Source organism: Canis lupus, chromosome 36 (genome assembly GCF_048164855.1).
Source record: "Canis lupus baileyi chromosome 36, mCanLup2.hap1, whole genome shotgun sequence".
Classification (NCBI taxonomy): Eukaryota; Metazoa; Chordata; class Mammalia; order Carnivora; family Canidae; genus Canis; species Canis lupus.
Genome location: NC_132873.1, coordinates 14,448,336 through 14,473,475, shown reverse-complemented (window position 1 = coordinate 14,473,475; position 25,140 = coordinate 14,448,336). Strand labels below are relative to the sequence as shown.

At 40.3% G+C, this 25,140-nt stretch overlaps 1 protein-coding gene across 6 annotated transcripts; it reads right to left on the bottom strand.

The window, feature by feature from the left end:
* Positions 1 to 62: 62 nt before the first annotated feature.
* C36H2orf80 (chromosome 36 C2orf80 homolog) lies at positions 63 to 24,928 on the bottom strand. 6 transcript variants are annotated; one of them, XM_072812628.1, is made up of 10 exons: positions 24,805 to 24,928; positions 24,449 to 24,565; positions 22,175 to 22,305; positions 20,394 to 20,475; positions 18,157 to 18,239; positions 16,138 to 16,225; positions 15,517 to 15,588; positions 6,450 to 6,537; positions 6,034 to 6,146; positions 394 to 533 (listed from the first exon to the last, which is right to left on the bottom strand). In XM_072812628.1, exons 3-10 carry the CDS (start codon positions 22,213 to 22,215, stop codon positions 525 to 527), a joined length of 576 nt encoding a protein of 191 aa, XP_072668729.1. In that variant the 5' UTR covers positions 22,216 to 22,305; positions 24,449 to 24,565; positions 24,805 to 24,928; the 3' UTR covers positions 394 to 524. The 6 variants fall into 6 exon arrangements, with proteins under 6 accessions (XP_072668726.1, XP_072668725.1, XP_072668724.1 ...); XM_072812625.1 differs by lacking the exon at positions 6,034 to 6,146 and having other exon boundaries at positions 63 to 533; XM_072812627.1 differs by lacking the exon at positions 22,175 to 22,305 and having other exon boundaries at positions 24,809 to 24,917.
* Between the last annotated feature and the right edge of the window lie 212 nt (positions 24,929 to 25,140).

The following is a 25,140-nucleotide window of genomic DNA, read 5'->3' as shown; positions in this document are numbered from 1 at the left end:
AGACTAGAACATTTTCTTTTTCCTAGTAGTTATGATATTTACTGAAAGAAAACCCACACTCATTTTTCCTTTAATGCTTTATGGAAATGATTTTAAATGTTTTCACGTGAGAACCTTGTAAGGACAATGAATGACAGGTTCATTTTATTTCAGATCGAAACTTGGGGAAACTGCCTCCTACTCCTCCACTCTGCAATATTCAGTGCTAAACATTTGTGAAATGTGCTGCAAAGCCAGTCTGCTCTGACATAGAAATACTACATATTCTCAAAATTCTCCAACCTGCGGTATTCCAGTTACAAGGAAGTAGCATAAGATATGCACTTTTTAAAAAACCACAATATAGCCATACAATAAGATTCTAAGAGGAGAAAGCCCAACATCCACAGTAACACTTCAATAAAATTTGCACCAAAAGCTAACTATAAAGAAAAATGTGCTGGCAAGAATTGCAGTGTTAGGATGATGTTTCTTTTCCTCTCCCAGAGACTTTATTATGAACTTCCAGGTGCAATTCCAAGTCTCTAAGTGACCTGCAAGATTAAAAAAAAAAAAGATTTTGGTGCACAGACATTAGCTTCAATCTACAGGAAGTTAAGGTCAAATATCAAATACTAAGTTACTGACAAAGATGGATTAAAATACATGTAGGGGGGCAGCCCCGGTGGCTCTGCGGTTTAGTGCCGCCTTCAGCCCAGGGCCTGATCCTAGAGACCCAGGATCGAGTCCCATGTCAGGCTCCCTGCATGGGAACTGCTTCTCCCTCTGCCTATGTCTCTGCGCCTCTCTCTCTGTCTCTCATGAATAAATAAATAAAACCTTTAAAAAATAAAATAAAATAAAATAAAATAAATAAAATAAAATAAAATAAAATAAAATAAAATAAAATAAAATACATGTAGGTACAAAGGAACTTCCATGGAATTGTTCTGAGAGGTTTGGAAATGGTTATATTTCTCAACTAAATACAGTATATGATCCCACACTGAATCCTATACAGAAAGAAAAAAAGTGTTTAGAAAAGGACATTATTGGGTCAATTGACAAAATTGGTATATAGATGGTACATCAGGTAAAAGTATCAATATTAGATTTTATGAAGTTGATCATTATACTCAGGTTATTGGAGGAATGACTTTATTCTCAGGAAACACACTGAAGTATATAGGGGTATAGCAATATGGTGGTTATCACTCAGATGGGTCAGAAAAAAAATTGTATCTATTTACAGGGAGAAAGAGAGAACAAAAAGAGATGGAAGCAGGAAGAATAGTGATGCTAATAGAGCAAAATGCTAGCATTTGGTGAGTCTGAGTAAAAGGTATATGAGGGTTCTTTGTGCTATTCTTACAATGTTCTCCTAAGCTCAAAATTATTTCCAAATAGAAACATAAATAATAAAAGCTACACTTCTTTTAACTAACCTTACCCAAAGCAAATAATTTCCTTTTGCCCCTGAGCAGTTGTGTATTGGGCTTATATAGTATTATTTTAAAATGTTATATATTGCTTTGAATTTAAACTTGAGTTGCCCTCCCTCCATTGCCGATGGAGCGGTGTTGACGTCTCCGGCTATGATAGTGGAGCTAGTGATTTCTCTTTGACGCTCTATCCATTCTTACCTCATGTAGTTTGATGCACTGTTGTCCAGAGCACAGGTGTTAAAGATTGTATGTCTTTTCAGAGAATTGACCCCTTTATCATTATGTAATGCATTTCTATATGCCTGATAATTTTCCTTACTTTGAAGTCAGCTCTGTCAGAAATTAGTATAGCTTTTTCTTGCTGTTGATTAGTGCTGGCATGATTTATTTTGTCCATTTACCTTTAATCTATATATGTCTTTATATTTGAAGTGAGTGTCTTGTAGATAGCTTATAATCAGGTCTTGTTTTTTTTTATTCACTCTGACAATTTTTCTTCTTCATAATTTTATGATGACATTTTTCATACAGAAAAGTTGAAATATTTAAACAATGAAGATACAATATGCCCACCACCTGGATTCTGTAGTTAACAGTTTGGATTTCTTTCTCTCTGCTTACATTTGCCCATCTGCTCCTGCATGCTGTCTACTTTATCCATTAGAGCTCTTAGCATATGAAATCATATTTGTTTCAAATTCCTGGTCTGAGAGTGCCAACATTCCTGCCATACCCATTTGTAATGCTTGCTCTGTCTCTTTAAATTATGTTATGTGCATTTTAGTATACCTTGTAGTTCTTTCTTGATAGTGAGGCATGAGGTTCTGGGTAAAAGGAACGCCCTAAATAGGTCTTTAGTGACGTGGCTGGGGGGGTTGTGGGAGGAAGGGAGGATTTCTAGAGTCCTAGGATTAGATCTGTCTTTGGTGAACCTGTGCCTCTGGACTTTGAACCTCATAAATTGTTTCTCCATTTCCTCTCCTCCAGCTGGGACAGGATGAGAGCTGACTGGAGTGGGTATTTCCCTTCTTCTAGGTCAGTCAGGCTCTGATAAAACATCAACAGGTTAGGTTGTAGTTAACTAGTTGCTCTCTTGTATTTAAGAATGATTCTCCCCCACTGCCCACTCCTACCCCCGATGCTCCCCAATATTTGCTTTGAGAACCCAGCAGAGCTCCTGCAGGTAAATCTCACAAAATTGTAGGTACGCTGCTATGACTGGGTACCCTTGGGGTTTTTAACTCTCTGAGTTGTCTGCTCTGAGGTTCCTGTGATTTGCCAGTTGCAGTAAAGGTTTCCTACTCCAGCACTGTATCTGCGGCAGCTTCCACTTGTGAGCCTTTGCTCTGGTAAGCCCTAACTCCCTATATTTGCCCGTGGTCTCTCCAACCTTGGGGACAGAGATTAGTTTGCCCTCTGACCTTCTCTGTCCTACAGATCCAAGAGGAGTTGTTGATTTCTCAGCCAGTTCAGCTTTTTACTTGTTAGGATGAGTGGCAGTTTGTAAATTCCTTGCTCACGGAACCGGAAACCAGAATCCCTCAAAGTGCCCCTTCTCTGTGTCTTGTTCTGATCCACAGTATTATGACTGTCAGGAGCGGTAGGAACAAGAGCATTTGTATTATTGCTAGCCATGGTCTTGGCTGTTCCACATATGTTGACTCATTTAGCCCTTGTAACAATCTTCTGAGATAGGTACTGTTATAATCCTTTCTTTAGAGATGAGACATGGAAACACAGAGAGATTCACTTAACGAATCATGCCAGTTATTAAATGAGAGAACCAAGAGTCAACTCTGGGCTGTGTGACTCCAGAATCCACACTCTTAATCACCATGGTTATCTGTTTTCTCGCTCTTTGGTTACATCCTGTCCATTCCAAATCCATTTCCTGGTAATGTGCTCAATATCGCCACTTTCCTAGGATATGGTGTTGCTCATATTCATTTTGACTAATAAGTGGGTTACTAATATCAATACAGTATAAAAGAAATCTTTAAAATGATTATCCAAAATGCCTGGATTGTTTAAAAATTTTCTCCCTTTCTTTTACTTTATGAAGCAATTCTGTGGCTGGAAATAAATAGAAAATTCTGAATGAGGCATTGTTTTATCTTGAGGTAGAAAAAGTTGTTCACCAGCTAAAAGACATGATATAATGTCCATAAAACATATGGATAAAGAAATGAAAAACTTCAAGCAATAAACTGTGAAAATATGTTTTCCACATATTTCTAAAAGGATTTGTTTATTTATTTTAGAGAGAGAGAGCAAGCGAGTGTGTGCAAGTGAGGGGAGGCCAGAGGGAGGGAATCTTCAGGAAGACTCCGTGCTGAGCATGGAGCTCCATCTCCTAACCTATGAGATCGTGACCTGAGCCGAAAGCAAGAGGTGGATGTTTAACTGAGCCACCCAGGCACCCCTTTTCATATGTTTAATAAAAATATTTTTCATTAATTTCTAACCAATCAGTCAGACACACATATATGCATTGATATGTACAACAAATATTTAAATATTACAAGAAATAGTAACAATGGTTATTTCTGAGGAGTGGGACAGGGGTATGGGGAAGGGGGAATTCTTTTGTTTTTCCATTTGTATTTTCTGTATAGTTTGAGATTTTTACTATAATCATGTATTACTATCACAAAGTTTAAGCTAATTTAAAAGTACACTACTCAGAAGTTGGAAAAGATGCCCAAAGCACACAGATGATAAAGAATGAACAAAAATCATAGATGTGTTTTCTGCTGTTTGATTTTCAAGAAGAGGATGATATGGAAAGGATTCATCTCAAGATCCAGTCCTACTGCAAAATGGGCATTTATTCTTTGGACACTCCTGGGTTTAAAGGCATTAGTTAGCCTGTAGAAATGGCTGGTCCCTAGATATGAACCACTCAGTCAGTAAAGACAGAGCATAGTGGTTTGAGAGCACTCAGGAGTACGTATTGTCAATTCACTAATCAACGATAATTACTGAATAGCCCTGCTTACAAAGCACTTTATATACATGTGGGAAATAGGAAATAAAAGGTCTGTTTCCATCAGGAAGCCAACAATCTTCAATGGTTATGGAAGAAAATATACAGGAAATGAAATTGTATTTTCAAAACACCGTATCAATAAGTCATCTTGAGGGCGAGATTTTTAGTACATAGGATGCATAGGAGTCTCAGGGGGTCTAAGAACTCCTGTTTCAGATATCTGGTTTTTTCATAATTAAGTTTCAAGTCTACATATCAGTGTGTGTGTGTGTGTGTGTGTGTGTGTGTGTGTGTTTGCCTGTGTGTTATTTCTGGAGTTCCTTTTTCCCCCCTGTTGTTTTTACTTTCTAAAACTTGCTATCTCCAAAATCCTATTATAACAACAACAACAACAACAACAACAACAACAACAACACTTCATCTTACTTCAAACAGTTCTTCAGTGACACAGGTATGATTCTAGAAAAGCTATGCCTTCAAATATCATTATAGCAAATATTTTTAAAAGAAAACTCAGGATAGTCAAGATTTCCCAATAGTGAGGTTGTCATGTTACTAGAATAACACTTATTAACACCCTGATGTGACCAAAGAATTCAGGCAGTTCCTAAAGCATTTGCTATGATAAGGTTACGTTTCTCACTGGTTGGTAGCTTGCCTCTAAAACCTGAATGCATCCGGGGCCTTCCGTGGTCCAGTCTATTCAGAGATTCACATTAAAACAATGCCCAGTACAGCAACCAAACTACATAATAAACATTTTAATTTTCACTCGTGTTTCTTGGAGCAAGCCCAATGGATAACCCAGTGGACCAAGTTTCAAGATTCCCTTTTCCCTTTCCTACCTTACAAACCTGTAGCTGGCCCACACCCTCTTGTTCAGCAAAGTCCTAAAATATCTCAGACAGCCAGCTGTACCCCTTTTCTGATTCTCTGCCCTCTTAGCTTTTATTGTGTTGAGTAACTTGGTCTTCTGATGTTTTTAAAATTTCCTTTTCACTTTGCACATTAGAGAGCTCAGGACTGGAAGGGCAAAGAGGTCTCCTGCCTTTCTCCTTGTCTCCAGCCCTGTGCATCTCTGACCTTTCTCCGAATTCTGCAGCATAAATGTCCCAGGAACCAGATGGGCAGGGCAGGAGCAGCAGAAATGCAAAGCAGGCAAAGACAAAATTTCATTACTGAGAGAGGGACCAAGAAGAGAAAACTTTAGGACAGAGACATTAATATAAATCTCCTCGACACACTTACTTGAATCAAAGAATAATAGCTGATTAACTTGTGAATAGTATTTCTCAAGTGCTAAAAGATAATAATGGTTAGTATTTGTTTGGGGTTTACTCTGTACCATGCACTAATCTAATCACTTAAAATGCATAATCCAAGTTATTTATCCCAACAACCTGGATAGTAGATACCCTTATTTTTCCTACCTTGTAGAGGAGGAAACTAAGGCATAGAGAGGTTATGTAGCCTCCCCGAAGTCACACAGCTATTAAGTGGTGGCTTTATTTAGACTCAGACCCACAGCATCTAACTCCAAAGGCTAGACTTTTACAATATAAGTAAAGTACGCCCCAAAACTTGTTATGAGTTTGGTCCAATTTACATTTTTAGACCTACTTTGTTCTTTGGCTGGGTGTCCAAAGATACATTTTTTGATGATTTCCACGCTGTGGCATTTGCTTCGCTGCTGGTGGCAGTTTTATTTGTCGCTCCCCTTCTTAACTTGACACCTAGAGACACGTGTGGTTAACCGAATCCACATAAAAAAACTTTAAAATAAGTGAGTCCACCCACAGATTTAGATTCTTCCTTTCTAGAGTGCTTTGCTCCCATCACTAAAGGATCTGAGAAATAAGACTTTCCTGATTTCTATAATGAAGGGAAATTAAGTCATGAATCCCTCTGGCTTGTTTTTTTCTTTATTCAACTGGACAGAGAAGTCTTATTACCATAATGACTTTGGTCTTGCTTTGTGGGTTTATTTCTTAGTTTTACTTAAATTTCCATAAGCAGGTGCAAGTAAAGAGTCTTACTCTGTTTGCGGGCGTATTCTGCTGCTTTGGGTGCTGTTAACATGGCGAAGGGATGCAAGGAGAGGCGGAAAGGTGAGGCTCGGGGAACCTGAAAGGAAAACAGTCCTATTTTTATTTTCTAATTAAAAAAATATTGTATTTATTTATTCATGAGGAACACAGAGACATAGGCAGAGGGAGAAGTAGGCTCCCCGCAGGGAGCTGATGCAGGACTCCATCCCAGGACCCCAGGATCACTCCCTGAGCCAAAGGCAGATGCTCAACCACTGAGCCACCCAGGCGTCCCAGCAGTCCTGTTTTTAAAAGCCGCACACACTTTGTGCTGTTAGCACCTGCTAGTTATAACACCTGGTCTCTTGAACCAGCCCATGGTCCTCGGACAGCACCAACCATCCGTGGGTGACTCCTGTTTCGCATGGCACACCTGTTCATACACTGCCCTTTGCTCCCATTCCTGGTTGCCTTTGCCCAGGATGCCCTTTCACACACTGATGCTCTTCACATTGTTGCCTTTGACCTGGGATAACTATTTGCGCCTTTTCTGCCTAGAGGCTCCTACTTTCCCTTAGAGATGTAGCTCACATATCACCTTTTCTGAGATACTTGCCCCTTGCTTCCCCACCCCCGCTCTCCTGTGCTGGCACCCTGCACCCCACCTTATCTCAAGGCAGAATTGCTGACTCTACTGGTCTGGGAGCTCAAAGCATGTGCTCATGTAGGACAACCCCAGTGTGGGGTAGTTAGTTATAACCCACTGTCTGCTGCAATACACTGGAAACTTCTACAAGGTTAGAACTGTCTCTTCATTCATTCCTTCCTTTGACAAGTTTTCAGTGAGCACCTACTATGGGCCAGGCCCTGTGTCAGGAGCTATGGTTACTAAGAAAGACAAGGCTCCTGCCCTTCTGGAGCTGAGGAGGTGCAAACGATAGACGATTAAACATCCAGGGTAATCATACATTGTGATAAGTTTAATATATAAAACAAGATGATGTGCAAGCAAGTGACTGGACAGCCACCACTTCAGAGAGATGGTCAGAGAAAGCCTCTAGAAAGAAGCAGTGCTTCAGCTGAGATTTCCAGAATGATTGACCACCAGCTAGGGGAAGAACAGGAGAGGAGTGCTCCAGGCAAAAGGAACAAGAAGGTATTCTTAGAATAACCTGCATTTCCAGACACAGAAAGAAAGCCAGTGTGGCTACAGCATAGCAAGAAAGGGGGAAATTATAGATGGGGTTGAGGAAGGAGGCAGGAGCCAGATCATCTGGGTCCTTGTTGGCCATGGTACGGAGCTGTACGTTTTCCCAGGACACAGTGGAAGCCATTGAAATATTTTTAAGCTGTAGTGTGACAAGGTCTGATATAGGTTTTAAAAAGATGACTCTGGCTGCTGTGTGGAGAATGGGTTGGATTGTGGAAGCAGGGAGCCCAGATAGCTAATTTGACTTTTTCTCTCCATTTCCCTAGGGAGTGCCTAGCACATAGTACACCTTCAAGTATCATTGACCAGTAGAACAACTACCATTCTAGTCCAGCAATAGTGGTTAAAAGCATGGACTTCAGTCAAACAGGCTGTATGAAAGTGCACAAGGTGTGTGACCTTGGGCATGTCACCTAATTCCTCTGTGCCTGTTTCTTCATGTGATAATAATAATACTGGCAATGACCTTATAGGGTTGTGGTAGGAAATAAAAATTTAGTATATGTAAAGTGCTTAGAATAGTGCTTGGCACACAGTACAATATATTGACTTTTAAATTAATGATAATAATTATTATTATTTATATTTGTCATCACCACCTCCCTCCCTGACTCATCTCTCTCTATTGTGTAGCATAACCCATGGCAACAACTTGGCCACCATTTTCTTTACAAGATCCTGCCTGGAAATAGCTAATCAAAGAATTAATTAAAAAACAACTCATTAGAGCCAGGAGGCCTGAAATAATTAATATCCCTCTGCAAGATCAATAATTTTCTGCTTTCTCACTGAGATTCAGGCTTTATATTTATAGAACTTATTTCTAAGGAGCAAGATATGGTTATACAATTCTCTTTATGTATACATTTCAACAAATATGCTGTTTCATCAATAGGACACCCTTACATGATGTATACCAAAAGACAAGAACAATATCCATTTTTAAATAATAAAATACCAATTTTTAGATTATGAGGTGGGTAGAAAAATTTCCACCCTATCATCCAAATTGATAATGATCAAGTTCCCACATAAATGGTATTCCTTCAAAATAAATAGAAATCTGTATTTCCACAATTTGAGTTTAAGATAACTGTGTGGTTTATATATAGGTGGGATGTTTTTGTTTTAAAGAAAGGTACTATAGTTATGCATTATTTTGCAATTTTCAACAAGAATGACAGACCAGAGAGCCAGGAAAAGCCTGTGTCCCTGACAACCCTGCGGAACTGTGCTACCGGCCCTGGTCTGCCCACCTCTGGCTCCTTCACATGAGAAGTAGATGTGTTTTCATGATTACTATAGGTTTTTGGTTGTATTATACAGAAAACATGAGTTAAACAATAAATGAGGTTATGTTCTCTTTGTTGACAGAATAGTTTATAGCTATCTGGGCAGGGACCCTTCTAAATTTGATCTCAGCTTTCTATTTAAATGCCTAAAGTATTTATAGAGGGGAGTGCCTGGGTGGCTCAGTGGTTGAGCGTCTGCCTTTGGATCAGGTCATGATCCTGAGGTCCTGGGATCAAGTCCTGCATCAGGTTCCCTGCAGGGAGCCTGCTTCTCCCTCTGCGTATGTCTCTACATCTTTTTGTGTCTTTCATGAATAAATAAATAAAATCTTAAAAATATATGTATATAGAGTTTATTTCCTATCTACATTGTAAAGAATTAAACATAAGCATAAAGGATGGTCTCCCACTTCAAGAAGTAGATAATCTATTCAGAAACATGGCCCTAATATGCAGAAGGTGATGAAAGGGGGCTTTGTATTAGTTTGGGGGCAATTTTGGCTATGGGAGCAGCCCTTCAGAATAATGTATACGAAGTCCAAGAAAAAGAGAACTGGCTTACATGTCGTTCTCCATGCATTTGAAGATTCAAGACTGATGCTTTTCATGCTCTAGTTCCTTATCCACTGGGGAAGATAGAACCTGATAATTTTAAAAGTCACTTCCAGCTCAGATATTCATAAGTCCCGATAATCTGATGGCTCATGCAAGCAGTTCCTACAGCTTCCTGTGTAGTTCATATGTAAAATTATTTTCAAAGTAGGATGATATTCAAGTCCTAAACCTAGAGTTGATCCTACAATCTTTTTTTTTTTTTACTTAAAACTATTTACTAAGGTCATCGTTGTATCAGTATAGAAGTATTATTACAATTATTTCTTGATTCATATTCTTATGAGGTGCCAAATTGTGTCCAAAGCACATTCAACAAAAATTTCTTCTAACTGGAAGTGGGAAGAGAAGAAGATGGAGGTTTGTCGTATAGGAATGTGGACAAGGCCCTGGATACATCAAGGGATGAAGAGTATAGATTTTTTAAAATTTGAGACAGAGAGAGTGAATGAGTATGAGCGGGGTGGTTAGCAGAGGGAGAGGGAGAATCAGGTTCTCTGCTGAGCAGACAGCCAGATGCAAGGCTCAATCCCAGGACCTGGGATCATGACCTGAACCTAAAGCAGACACCTAACCAACTGGGCCACCCAGGTGCCCCAAGGGATGCAGAGTATAGATAGTAATCATCTGCCTTTCAGCCTTGAGGACTAATTTACTAAAATGTCATTTGGTTTCACTGAGATAGAAGGTGTAGAATTTCTGATTCTAAATGTCAAAACAATTGAACGTATGCTCACAACAATCATATTTCTCCAAAATAAAATTAGGGCGCATCATCTGGAAAGACAGTTTGTACTGTCCAAGATGCTTTTCAAATGAGGTTGGGATCATGCAACATCATATTTTCTAAATGTTTTAATGTTTGTGAAGAGAAAGGGCACATTTCAAATAGGAAGAGTACTGGAAAATCTAGGACTTGGCTGATTGTATTTCTAAAAATTGAGGCTCTGTGTAAATTAAAAGAAAGAAAGAAAAATGACCCAACCAAAAAAAAAAAAAATGGACTGAAGATTTTTAGCAGGCACTTCACAGAAGAAGAACATAGAAATAGTTATTCATTGGTAATCAGAGGAATATGAATTTAAACCACTTAACAGCCACTTAACAGACTGACAAACTTAAAAAGCCTGAAAATAGCAAGTTTTGGTGGCAACCAGATAACCTCACTGCAGGTAGAAGTGTACATTGGTACGACCATCTTAGAAAACAGTTTGGCTTTATGGAGAGCTGGAGATGCACATACCGATGAGGTGGTGGGGTCACACCTAGACATAGGCCATACAGAAATCCTGTCACTGTACACAAAGAGAGATGTAGAGAAATCATCCAAATGTCTAAAATAGAAGAATATGTAAAGAAATTGTGGCGTACTCCTACAGCGGAATATTATGGGCAGTAAACAGTGTGTAATATCAGAGATGAATTTCTGCAACATAATGTTGAATGAAAAAAGAAAGCCATAGAATAAAACATCTGCTTCATTTGTAAAGACTGCTTTTTTATATTACTTCTATCAAGTTCAAAGAACATGCAAAACTAAACAGTATGTTGATGAGACATGCATATGTGGTAAAATTAGAGAGAAAGACAAGAAAATGATAAATGCTTGATTCTAGATAGTGGAAACAGAGAGTAACAGGAAGGGTAGGAGCTGGAGAGGATGCAAGGGGAGCTTCCAAACTCTTGATACCGTTCCATTTCATCCACTTGGTGGATTTGTTGTTTGATTGGCTTTTATACTTTAAACTTATATTGTAAGTATTCATTTGGACATAATGGATATTGAAAGCGTAGTTTTCCACCTCTCATCATAAAGATCTGCCAATATCGAACTTTTGTGTAAACCCAATGGATCCTTCTCCTTATCACGAAAATGCTTTTTCATTTCTGGGTCAGCATCTTTCAAGAAGAGAAAACACTCGGCAGATTATTGTGGTAAGTGCCTGGAGGCTAGGGCTGCAGAAGGATGTGAGGGGAAGACGAGCCTGCTGCAGGGAGGCCAGGCTGCTGTCAAAGGACTTCTGTGGATGAGAGGCAGGAGTGTGGGTGGGTTTGGAAATAATAACACTAATGTTGAAGGTCCGCCACCCCATACCAGCATCATGCACCTGATGTGTATGTGTATGGAATCAGGGAAGTTAAATAACTTCTCCAACGCCACACAGCTAGCAAGTGGCAGAGCTGGAACTGGACACCAGTCTGTTTGCCCCTGAAGAGTGTGCTTTGGACTTGAGGTGGAGTTAAATGATGGTTGGTCAGACTTTGGGGTGTGGCTGCAGGAAGAGAGAGGGTAAGTAGAGGTTCTGGTGTTCTCTAGTCACCTCTCCTTGTCTTTCTCTTCTCTTTGCTTGTCTTTCCTTCCTCTTTCTCTGACAAATGGAACTGAAGAATATTTTTATTGCCTGCTTGCTTTGTTGAAAGCAGATTTATGCTTCTTTTTCTTCAGTTTAAAATTGAGCAGGCTATTTTATATTTATCTGAAGCTGGTTGTTAGTAACAGTCATTTGTGTGAGACCCTTAGTTGATTTTTTTTCCCTATAGGTCCAACATCCTCAGCAGAAAAATGGCTCCCTGTCATCAAATAAGAGCTCCCTATCAGCAGTAGAACTTGAGGATAATAGACTTGGTGAACAACACTGAGCCCATGATGCCTTTCAGTCACCAGGTGGCAGCAAATACTCCTGAAGAAAGCCATTAAGCCAATGCACAGCCCATATAAAATTGTGCAGCCAATTTTAGTGGTGAGAACTTCTACATAATCTGATTAGTATTCTACAGGGCTTTACGCTCTTGCTTGGACAGGATTTTAGCTGTTGCTTAGGAGACATTTTATCCAAAGGAATCAAAGTTTATTCATATACATGCAGCAATTAGAGAAGAATCTTTGTCAATAACTTCTTTTGAACAACCCTATCTCCCAGTTAAAACAATTTTTTGAAATTATGTTAAACCTCGAAAGACTGTTTTAAAATAGCTCTTACAATTTAATATTCGAAATGCTACATTTCCATTGAGAGGTTCTATCAATTTCTGATTTAAGATGTGAAGGAGGTCCCAGAGTTGAGCTGATATATAGCCACAATAGAGAGGCCTGGGCTGGTATTCTTGAAGTAGGGGGGAGCTTGTGAGGTCCACAAGGGTAGATGAGCCTTACATTCTCGTATTTGTAGCTCAAATGGTATCATACCCTATGTGATCATTTGGTGTCTAAAATAGGCAAAGTTTATATTATGTTGATAATATATATGATGCTTGATGAACTATTTAATTACGTAGAGCAGTGGTTCTCAACCAGCTGTGGTTTTGCTTCTTAAGGGACATTTGGCAAAGTGGAGAGACATTTTTGGTTGTCACATTGGGGGGAAGCTATTGGCATCTAAAGGGCCAGCAATGCTGCTAAATATCCCACAATGTACAGGACAGCCCCCAGCTCCACCTCTACACAAACAACAAAGAATGATCGGAAATGAAGTGTTGAAAAACCTTGATTTATAGAAATATAGAAGAAATCATATACCCAAATCCCAAGTACCAGAACCTTAACTATAGTTATTGTGTTGAGGTTACCATGTGCCAACCACTAAGGGCTCTACTGGTACTAATTCATGTCATTTCCCACAGCAGTCCCTTTTTCTGGTTCCAATTTTTTTTTTAAGATTTTATTTATTTATTCATGAGAGGCACACACACAGAGAGGCAGAGACACAGGCAGAGGGAGAAGCAGGCCCCATGCAAGGAGCCCAATGCAGGACCCGATCCCGGGACTCCAGGATCACACCCTGAGCCAACAAAGGCAGGCACCAAACCACTGAGCCACCCAGGGATCCTCTGGTTCCAATTTTTATGATGAAATCGAGAGTGATGGAACTTAGAAGGATTCTTCTGCTTGCAGTTGGCTCTAACCCAGGCAATCTGGCTTCAGAATCCTCATACTGAACCCCTACCCAAGCTGCCTTCCAGTTACAAACCTATAAATGAGCTAAGAGTCATATCCTATAACAATATACAAATGCAGGTGTTTGAAGGAATGACCCCTCCATGTTAGTATTTTCTATGGCCCTTTTGAGCTGGTCATTATGTAGTCTATGTACACATCTGGGCTTTTTAGTTTGAGTCACTGACTGTGAGAACAAGACTGTGCATAACCAAACAGGGAATGTGTTGAATAAAATCTATTTACTGAATAAGTGAAAGACAGGATGGATAGGCAGCAATTGGCCTGCCCACCTCTAAATAGCATGGCTTCCTATTCCAGCCCTTTAAAATGAAGCTGGCTAGTTGCTTACAAAGGCCGGAGTTACTTGGACACCTGTGTTTGCAAACTTTCTTGATTGATAACCGAACCAAGACTGCAAGCATTCATAGGGCCATCCTCTCCAGGATGTGATTTTCCATATTTGCCCTTTGACCATGTGAGTGGAGGTCAACCAGTCAGTGCATGATGCCTACCCTAGCCATCCCCAGGCACCAGAAGATGTGGAAAAATACAATGGCTGAGCCCTAGGGGGCTGGGCTGGATAGTTATGTGTTTATGTTAGGAGGGTTGGGGAAAGGGGCAGCCTGGAAGGGGGAAAACTGCAGAAAAAAACAGCAGAAATTAAGCACTATGGTTTGCTTGGCTCTTTAAGGAACCAAAAGAGCTGGGATATCTTTAAAAGCACAGAATAGCTTGGTCTCAGGAGCCACCTGGGGTGGCTTATATGTCAACCAAGGTAGAATGTCAGCTCCAACATAAGGTACAAGACCTATGAGAAAAGTAATCTTGTCTGACTTGTTCACCATCAAATCCTTTGCACCTATAACTATGTTGAATGAATGAATGAATGAATGAATGAGGTTTAAACTAGGGTGATCAGAAGAAAGGTGCTGATGTCCTCTGTGACCAAGGGGCTTTGAGTTTCAGGACTAGAGCTAGCTTACATATGGATTAAAAGTGACGAGGCACTTGGATTCAAAGTTTCAACACTTTTTAGTAAATGCTTGACTCTTCAGCTGGACCTGGTGGGCTCTTGATTTTATGAGACCCCACTGTTTGCTGTATGGTCTACAGGTAAAAGAACAAGATGGCTATGGCCATTTCTGTGGCCATAGCCCTGCCTCTGCCCTGGCCTTCCTGCCAAGTTGTGGTGGGAATCAAAAGTGACAGTGTGAGCAGAAGGTTGGGTTATTAGGGTATGGACTCTCTCTCTTTCCTCTCTGCCTCCCTCCCACTGCACACCCCTCCAGCTCTATCCCCTTTTCCCTTTTCTAGAGGTATCTAAAGTAAAATAGATCACTAGTTCACCTCTAAATACTATCTTATATTTAATGTTTACTAAATGTTCGTATGTAAGTAGCAAAAACTGAACTGGCTATAAGGTTAATTCAGAATATTAAAAAATTTTTTTAGATCAGTATATGAAAACTCAAAGAAGGAAAGGGACCTAGGGCTCCATAGAAGTGGTGTCAGAAGTGGTGTCACTGGACTTCTGAGAGTTGTTGCTTCTACTGTTGTAATGTAAAGGACTCTCATGGGAAGAGGAGTGGCAGCAGCAAACTACAGAATTTATCAGGAGATTGAACCTTGCAGAGCTTGTCCTAGTTCTAAATGTCCTGGTACATCGTGCAAGAGGAGCACTTGGACTTGCCAAACCTACATTACAAAATGTGGAAGTGAGAAAGTCTGCTTACCAGAAACAGAGGCAGAATCTAGACTCTAAGCCTGGTGCTCTATTTGCTGCCTCTACTCAGCCTTGTGCAAAATACGTTTGTGATTACGAACAGCCCTCACATAAGCAAATCATTTTACAAAGATTTATTATCCAACTAAGATATGGCTACATCTGGTTTTGTACATTTTGATGAAAAAAAAAAAAACCCCTGTTGTTTCATGCAGTTGAAAATGTTAAAAACACATTATAAATATATAAAATAAATTCTCTCTAAAAATCTCTTTTATTAGATAGTTTCAGATCACTCCTACCTTAGTAGCCCTAGAATTGGTAGAAGAATCAGCTCCGTATATTTTAAAGACTTCCTCAATTGGGATACTGTTCTGTTAAAAAAACAACAGCACCAACAAATGCATTATCATATCATGGCTTTTCTTATATTACAAAGCAAAGAAATCATAGCTCTGGTGTGTCTAGAATCATGCTTGGATACCATGGGCACTAAACAAATAACTTCTGAATAAATGGATAAATCAGAATCTCAGTATTACTATGTATGTCTTTCATTCTTGTGTGTTTGTTTTTGCCTCTTTTTTTTTTTTTTAAGATTTTATTTATTTATTTATGAGAGACACAGAGAGAGGCAGACACAGGCAGAGGGAGAAGCAGGCTCCATGCGGGGAACCCGATGCAGGACTTGATCCCGGGACTCCAGGATCACGCCCTGGGCTAAAGGCAGATGCTCAACTGCTGAGCCACCCAGGCGTCCCTCAAGGACTTTTCAATATCTTTAAAACTGAAACATTTAGTATTAGTAAATCCTAAGCATTTAGAAAGATCAGTTGAAAAATAAAATAAATATGCATTAATATCAAAATGCACATAATAAATATGAAATCTCCATATATGCAAATAGTGTTCTTTTTCCTTACCATTAAGATTCCAGCGTAAGATGATAAAATCATTGCTTCTCTTTCTTTTCGGTTTGGATATACAGGTCTGTCATGAAATGGCATTTTCCTAAGGGAGATAATGAATAAATAACAATGGAAGGCTTATTTTTTTCTTTTTGACACCTAGTAAGCTTATAATAGTAATCCATAATTAATCTCCAATGGCCATGTGTTATGCACTTATTTACAAAATTGAGGTGGCTAATCTGCCATCAATATAGTACACACTTTGAATTTGCAATCTTGCAACAATGGTGATGAATTTGCCTTCCATGTTTTCACCACTGCCAAACACTGGCCACTATGGTGGACAATTATGGTTTTGCCAATCTGTATCCTCTTCCCCTTCTGTGGCAGAACTCTCCCCTTCTTGCTGGGGTAACCGCATCACCCACTGTAAGCCTATCTGCTTCTAGGGAAGCCAAGGACATCCCTAGATTCCAAGGGTAGAAAACACACTGTGGACTAAGCTAGTCAGAGTATTCCAATCCCCCACCCTCCATCTCTGGATAAATCAGGGGCTGAGGCATGATTGAGACACAATTCTGTGATATTTTTCTTAAACCTACTTTCCTGCGGACTGAATATTGTGACAAAATGGACTGAATGAAGAATAAGGTTCACCGTTGAGTGGCTTAGTCTGTTAAGGATCAGACTCTCGATTTCAGCTCAGGTCATGATCTCAGGCTCCTGTGATCGAGTCCTGAGATGGAGCCCTGCCTTGGGCTCTGTGTTGAGTGTGGAGCTTGCTTGGGGTTCTCTCCCTCTCTCTCTCCCTCTGCTCCTCCCCACCACTCAGGCTCTCTTTTTCTCTCTCAGAAAAAAAAGAAAGAAAGAAGGAAAAAGAAAGAAAGAAAGAAAGAAAGAAAGAAAGAAAGAAAGAAAGAAAGAAAGAAAGAAGAAAGAAAGAAAGAAAGAAAGAAAGAAAGAAAGAAAGAAAGAAAGAGAAAAAGAAAGAGAAAGGAAGGAAGGAAGGAAAGAAGAAGAAGAATGTCTACCCAGAGGAAAGAGTCCAGAAGTAAACCTTGATGACATAATTTGAGTTTTAAATTAATCCATGCCTAATGTAGACCCATTCCTGGACTTTTCAAATAGAGTCAATAAATTCTTACTCTCCTCCCCTTTTGAGAGGGGAGTGCTTAAGTCTGTTCAAGCTAGATTTTCTGCTTATTACAACTAAACCTTAACTGATATAGCTATCCAGGACAAGGTATGTGTTCTAAGGCAATGGAACAGAAAAAATAACTGGCCTCTTGAGTAAGCTATTAAGTCCTGGCCTCATTAGTTCCTTATTCTTACCAACTGAGTGAGTCTGCCTGGCACACATGGAAATGCCAATAATCCTGGAAAGGATTCAAGAAGCTGTAGTTCAAATAGCTCAGCTCAGGTATATGTCTAGTTAAATGCTTAAGAGATTGTGTTTGATAGTCCTTAGAAAACAACCATAGCCCTTACCCACAGAATTGACCATTTTTTAAAAAAATTTGTTTATTTGAGAGAGAGAGAGTGAGAAAGAGAACACAGAGGGAGAGAGAAAGGGAGAAGGAGAGGGAGAGGGAGAGGGAGAGGGAGAGGGAGACTTCCTGCTGAGTGGGGAGCCCAACTTAGGGTTGGATCCCAAGACCCTGAGATCATGAACTAAGCCAATGGCAGATGTTTAACTGACTGAGCCACTCAGGTGCCCCAAGAATTGACCATTTAAAAAATCACAGCACATGCAAAATAAAGCACAGTTATATTTCTAAGATACAACATTATGTGTGAGAAAGATCATCTGACAGAAATCAGTCAGAAGAGATACAAAATATGTAAACATGCATATGTTGACAACTATGGGGTCTCTTTAGGTATCTAGCAGGCAAAGGATACTCACCCTGCAGCATTTTCAAACAGAGTGCCTCATGGTGGAAGATGCCAGAGAGAAGCTTTCTCTATCACTACTCATAGTCATACATTTTTAAAAAAAAGAAGGAAAAAAAAGAAACTATTTCAACTCACACTTTCTCCCACTCCAGCCAAGTTAAGTCTTCTGAGTGATCCAGCCATTGCAAAGCAACATTGATGGCCAAGTCATAGTGTGCCTGGAAGCGGGAAGCACAGACAGCAAAGGGATGGGCTTAGACATTGGCTGGAGCACCCCCGGACCCAATGACTATGGCATTGCTAAGCCTATTCTACTATTTTATGATGTCTACAATGGAGGGGGGGGACCATCTACTATGTCCAGTAACCTGATGCTCAGACAGAGATCTGAGATTTATTTAGAAATCTTCAGTGATTACATTTACTTCTCACTAGGGCCATTTTTAAATTTTTGATTCATGGTGACAGGAAAAGAAAGGATAAATTCTTGGAAGGAAACTAGGAATCAGGGAATCTAGGTTCAAATCTAGATATTGTCAACAACTCACAATATATCCTTGAGTAAGCCGCTGATGTCCTCAGGACTTCAGTACCCCCAAGTTTTAAAATAGTAGAAGGAGAAGGTGGGGGAAGAGGGCCACAGAGAACGATTTTGAATTCTGTGAGCAGAACATCAGAAATGTGCTCTCAGGGGGATCTTGGGAGGCTTCCAAGAGGAGGCCCTGGTGGATCTCGGGCTTGAAGAATGAGAACTTCTCTAGGTGGAGAAGGACATCCTGGGTGGCAGGGCCAGTATGAACAAAGGACTGGAGGTAGACCCGATAAGAGTCTTGTATACAGTAAAAAGTTGAGGACCAATTTGAATGTTCACTTCTATCCTATTGATCATCTTTCTGGTAATATCTAAGCATATTCACCTTGTCCCTATCAAAATATTCCTTCTCTCCTCTCTATCCCCACCTCCGGAAAAGGGAAGGTTGGTTTTGTCTTGGTGGTATTAGATGGGTTCTAAGGTTCTAACATTGTCTAAATAATGTACAGTTGACCCTTGAACGCCCAGGGGTTAGAAGCACCAATGTCTGCAGTCTCAAATCCTCTATAACTTTTGACTCCCCCCAAACTTAACTACTAATAGTCTGCTGTTCACTGGAAGACTTGCTGATAACATACACAGTTAACACATATTTTATATATTACATTTATATACTATATATATTATAGATTACATTCTTATAATAAAGTAAGCTAGAAAAAAGAAAATGTTATTAAGAAAATCGTAAGAGAAAAAATATTTACTGTACTGTAGTATATTTATTAAAAAAAAAAAGATTCCATGTATAAGTGGACCCGTGTTGTTCATGTTGTTCGAGGGTCAACTGTACTTATTTCTTTCATCAACTAAACCAAACTAGAAAACCCAACAACAACAACAAAAAAACAAAAACAAAAAACAAAAAAAAGAACAGTGATCAGTGGTTGAAACCTAATCCAAAGGTTGGTGCTTGGGCTAGCAGCCTTGGCATCTCCAGTTGCTTATCACAAATGCAAATTCCCAACCCCACCCAAACCTCACAAATCAAAAGGGCCTTGCATTAAGATCTCATTAAAGCTCGAGAAGCACTTATTTAATCGATTTAATTTCTCCATTGAACATGTGCACAGAGAAGTACTTTTAGAACGCCAAGGCTGAACTGCTTATTCAGCTCCGGAAAGTCAGGCAGGGAGTGGAGAGGGGTGAGGGGAGGGGTGGGGGGAAGGGTGGGGGGAGGGGTGGGGAAGGGTGGGGGGAGAGGTAGGGAAGGGGAGGAGCAGAGAGAGAGGCTTTCTTCCTTCTTAGTGCAAGAGGAGGAAACAGGTTAGCATAAAAAAGCTGAGGGTTGACTAATTTATTTGAATTAGATCTTTACATAATTTTTTAATTTCTGTGAAGGGAAGTTTCATTACACATCAGGAATCTGAGTTCCAGCATAAATAATGATGAAGGATTTTAGGATTATTCAATCCTTTGGTTTTCTCCATGAATGCAAATGGTAAAAAACAAAACATTATTATATTCGAGAACTACATACTTCATTTTGTCAAAAAGTTTTCAACATCATGTATATAACATTTAACCTTGCACTCATTTGCTTTTTTGTCTTTTCGAGGAGAGAAATAGCAAAAGTCTCATGACTTTTACATTCTCATTCTTTTTTGCTTTCCGTGTAATGAGTTGAAAAGACCATGTGGAGGGACCTAGGATGAGAAGAGGAGGAAAAGGACATTTGGGGAGCATCACGATTAGCCTTGTTCACGATCTACATTAGATCCTTGTTCTGTCCCCTGAACACAAATAACACAAATGTGACTTGCATTGGCATGCCTTTCTTTACCATATCATCTAGAAAGGTGAGTTGCCTTCTTCCTTTTGGGTCAAATTCATTTTCCCGAAGTCTGATGCCAATATAATCTCCCCTTAAAAGCAAGAGAGCAGCATTGAGCCATTGGGAATGAGAGGGGAGCTCCGTCTGCAGAAGAACATTCTTCCCAACCCTCCCTCCTCCACCAAAAGACAAAGCCACTGGTGGCTCTGGTAGCTCAACTAATACTCATTTTGATTTAAGTAGCAATTCTGCAATGATATAGATTTAAAGCGTCTAACCACTGTGAACTTCAATCACATTTATATAAAAATAAAACTCATGTAGTTGGAACAGAATTGATGGGAAAGCGGAGAGGGCCCTGACAACTTCCCACACGCAGAGGAGATCTTTCGAAACCAAAAGGATGGAGACCTGCTGTTTAAAACAAAGATTCCCTTGCTGCCTGCATTAAACTCAGTCAGAACGTCCAAAGTTGAAAAGTTCCAGCCCTGTGATGTTCTGTATGGATGTATTCTCTTGCCCTAAGGCCTTTTTCCCCATTAGAAGGCAAAGGAGGAATTATGCATAAAACCCAGGAATTCCTGTGGGAACCTTTCCCAGCTGCCCTGGAAGAAGAGAAAGGGGGCTACCCACCCCCCCCCACCCCACCCCACCCCCCCACCCCCCCCCCCCCCCCCCCGGGGAAGTCAGGAGAAAGGAAGGATAAAGGGACATGAACTCAGTTCCATTTTTAAGGTTCATACCGTGCACTTGGGGCAAGTTCCTGCCAGGGCAGTGGGGGCCGGGAGGGGTAAGTTTGTGTCTGGTTTCCAAAAGTTTTCTGAGTCTATTAAGCTAAAATTAATAAAAATTCTCAAGTTTTGCTCTCTAATTCCAAGGTACTCTATCTAGAGTAGCCTAAATCTTATTCTTTGGATATAAAATTAAATCAGTTTTGAAATTCCAGTTCTACATGGAGAATTGACATTTCTGATAACAATTTTTTTTTTTACTATGTTGGCCTCCAAGCACATACATGTAAGTAAATATGTATAAAGTCATACATATTTTCTTCCAATACTTTTTAAGGACTTGTTAAAAAACAATTACTACAGTAGGCGGGAGAAAGGACATCTGATGAGGACTGTGAGAAGGTCTTTGATAAAAAGATGTTATTGTCATGCCTATAATGTATATGAAGTAGAATGGCCTTTTCCCCCCTTTTGATGTGGTCTGTGTTTTTCACCAACCTCTTAATAAAGTCATAGAAAAGCTACCGGGGGAGAAAATTTTTTTTCCAGGGGAAAACTTGTCTTTTTTTTTTTTTTTTTTTTTTTTTTAAGTTCAGATGTCAAGAAAAAGGAGATGAATTATTTAGTCAATAAGACTGACAATAATAGAGGCAGAGGCTGCAATTAAAATGCCGGGCCCTTGGGTACATCTTGCAGAAATCTCTTCTATATCTTCCACCAGCAGGGCCCTTTTAAAGGTGCATCCTGAGCAGTACAGGCAATCTGGGCTGGGGGCTCAGCTGTTGGGCCCTAGAATGGGGGTGCCTCTGACACACACGATCCTGGCAGAAACGTCCTCTCAGGAGACTACATCCTCCTTTGCACCACATGTGAGGCCTCTCAGGCAGGAGGCAGAGACTAGCTCATCTGGCTTTCTGCTTTACTGCAGGAATAGATATTCTTCCTCAGATTTTTAACGCCCTCCCCCCACCCCACCTGCCAATATCCAGACCACCTATGACCTGCAACCCACCAGAAGCCTAGTGTAACAAACAAAAGTTTATTCTCAATCATACTTACAGGAGCTTTTTCATTTCCTTCTTTAGGAGCTTTCTTTCCATGATTCAAAGCTTGTCCAGCTGGGCAGGTAGCTGTAGCTTACACTGTACCTGATATCCTTGGGGAAGACCCAGCCTCTCTGAGCCTACAGGCTACAGCAGCAAATCAGAGAGAATTGGAATTGGGATGCTATCACTCCAAATACCAGTCATGGAGTCCTAGGCTCTGGAAGGGATCCCAAAGTGTGCAGAGCTCAGACCTCTTATCCAGCAAGTTCCAGGTCAGAATTAAACTGGCTGGGGGTGAGGAATGGGAGGGCAGTGCATTCATTGTACCTTGAGTTTGTCTGATAACCTTTTATTTTTTCTAAGTTTCCCAATATTCATCACTTACTTATCCTTGCAATAAGCTAGCAAGTAAAACAGTCCTGGCTTAGGTAATAGTAGATGAGATTATTTGCCAAGAAGCATCAAAAGTGTTGTGATCTGAATCTGGGTTCTGTGCACATTCAACATAGTGACTCTCAGTGAATCCACCTTGGTACAATGGCTCATAATGGGATTTTCTATAGAATCCATGTACGACTTTCTATGGCCAAGGGTCCTGGAAAGAACATATCACCATGGCAAATATGAAGCCATATCCTCAGTTCTTACCCCCACACTGAGCCAGAAATTCAAGTTTAGATAAGGAGGTCAAAAAGGGTTTGAAGTCACAGAAATGCGATGCCCAGAGAGAGGTAGAAGCAGGATATCAACTATGTCTGCGATGTTTTATTCTTAAACAAGATCAAAAGCAAATTGTGATGGTTCATTTTTATGTGTCAACTTGGTTAGACCGCTGTGCCAAAATATTTGGTCAAAAATTGTGCTAGGTGTTTCTGAGAAGGTGTTTTTTGGATGAGATTAACATTTAAGTCAGTGAACTTTGAGTAGAGCAGATTACTGTCCGTTATGTGAGTGGCCTTCATCCAATCAGTTGAAGGCTTGAATAGTAGAAAGATCGACTTTTCCCAAGCACCAAGGAATTCTGCTGGAGAACCCTATCATGGGTCTCCAGCCTGCCAGCCTACTACCCCTTCAGATTTTGGACCGGCCAAGCCACCGCAGTCACGTGGGCCAATTCTTTAAATCTCTCTCTGTTCATGTATACACATATATACATATATTTTCGGTGTCTCTGGAGAACCCTGACTAATAGACAAATGTATATTTAAAAAGTTAACATTTGTTGAATCTGGGAAAATAAATTCACAGATGTTCATTATCTTAACTTCTGTATTTTTGAAATTGTGCCTGTGTTTTTAAATCATTACTTTAAGTATGGTTGGAATAAATAAAACTTTGGAAACTTTTGGGAAAAAATTGCAGTCTATATTTGATTCAGCTCACCAACAAGAAGCAAAGAGAAAATAGGATATCATTAATTTAAATGAATTCTTCACCAGACCAATTTAATTATTTTGGACTATTCTTGCTGCCACTGCATCTGCTTCTGTCTTGGACGGGATGTGGAAAAGATGAAGACGAAAGGTGGGGGGCAAAGTAGGAGCATTCCATAGGGAATGAATGAACTCCATAGATAGTAATATAGTTCTCTACGGGAGAGTCAATTGGGAGAGAATACTGCAAGCCAGAGAGGGGAACTTGTGGCCTAGAAGGAAAAGCACTGAGCCGGGGAGGCCAGATGCCGGGATGTGGTGTCCACTCCACCACTGATTGGTGTGGTGGTGGCCAAGCCTCTTGACTCTTCTGCACCCCAGTTTCGGGTCTTATCTAAAAAATGATGAACCTGGCTGATGTCGCCAAGAACACCTTTTGCCCTAGCACTTGAAACTTGATAAAGGCTAGCACTTCTACTTCACTGAGTCAAAAGAGCACTTATTGGTAGAACATTTGCTTTATCTCAATTCCTTGACAAGGGGGTGGGTGGGCTCCCTTAGCTTTGATGCCTTTTTAAAAGCAAAAGACGTAACATTGGCTTTAACCCATTCTTGTTTGTAATTCTGAGCCAACTCTTTGATTTTCAGACTTACAGGTTATAAAATATGTGTGTCTTGGATGCTGTGACAGCTTCCTCTTAGACTGCCCTCCCCAACCGTCATTCAATGTGGCATAATATACAAAGGTTAAAATCTTAAAAGTATGAGCATGTCCCAACCCCAGGAGGTCCAAAGACCCAGTAAGCCTATCAGTTAGCTGTGTCACCTTGGATAAGTGAATCTGTCTCTCTGTGTTTCTGTGTCTCCTCTTCTGTAAAACAATCAGTGGAATGAGTCGAGGTGTCCCGACTTACATGCTTTGAGGAGCTGGGCCTGGTTGAAAGGGGGTCGTTTGCATAGACTACGTAGTTTCAATTTGAATTCAGCCACTCTTCTGTCTATAGAGCTTTCACAAAAAAACAAGACTCTGGCTGGAAATACACACAAAAGAGTTAATAGAAAGATGTCAGCTGTCTCAGACATTAGCTGTTTCATAGAAATGAACCCCACAGAAGTCTCAGCTTTACTCTGTAAGAACATCATGCCCTGAATATCTGCACGCTCCATGCAGATCCCCTCTCTGCACTCCTACATCCATGATACAAAACTCTCAGATTGTGTTCTATTAGGTGTCCAGCCCTTAACAAATTCCCCTTTCAGAATCTCTCACCAACCAGAGACCGATTCCGGTGCTTTTGTCCTCTCCCTGCTTCTGGAGGTGTGTGCCGGAGCACCGAACATCATGGGCTTGGGCTGGTGCTCACAGACATCAGGAAAACACATGCTTCTTTTTTGGTTGCTAGGAAACAGTGACTGAATGAAAATCATTTGTTTTTACCCAGCCTCCTACCCTCTGCCAGCCTGCAGGGGAAAGAATGTCATATTTAGGACCAGGTTGTGATCCTGACCTGGAGTTCACGTATCTTTTTACCTGAGTAGGCTTTGGTTTCCCCCCTAAATGATTAATTGGAAAGCTGAGAGGATGCAAGAAGTCCTCCCCCAGGGT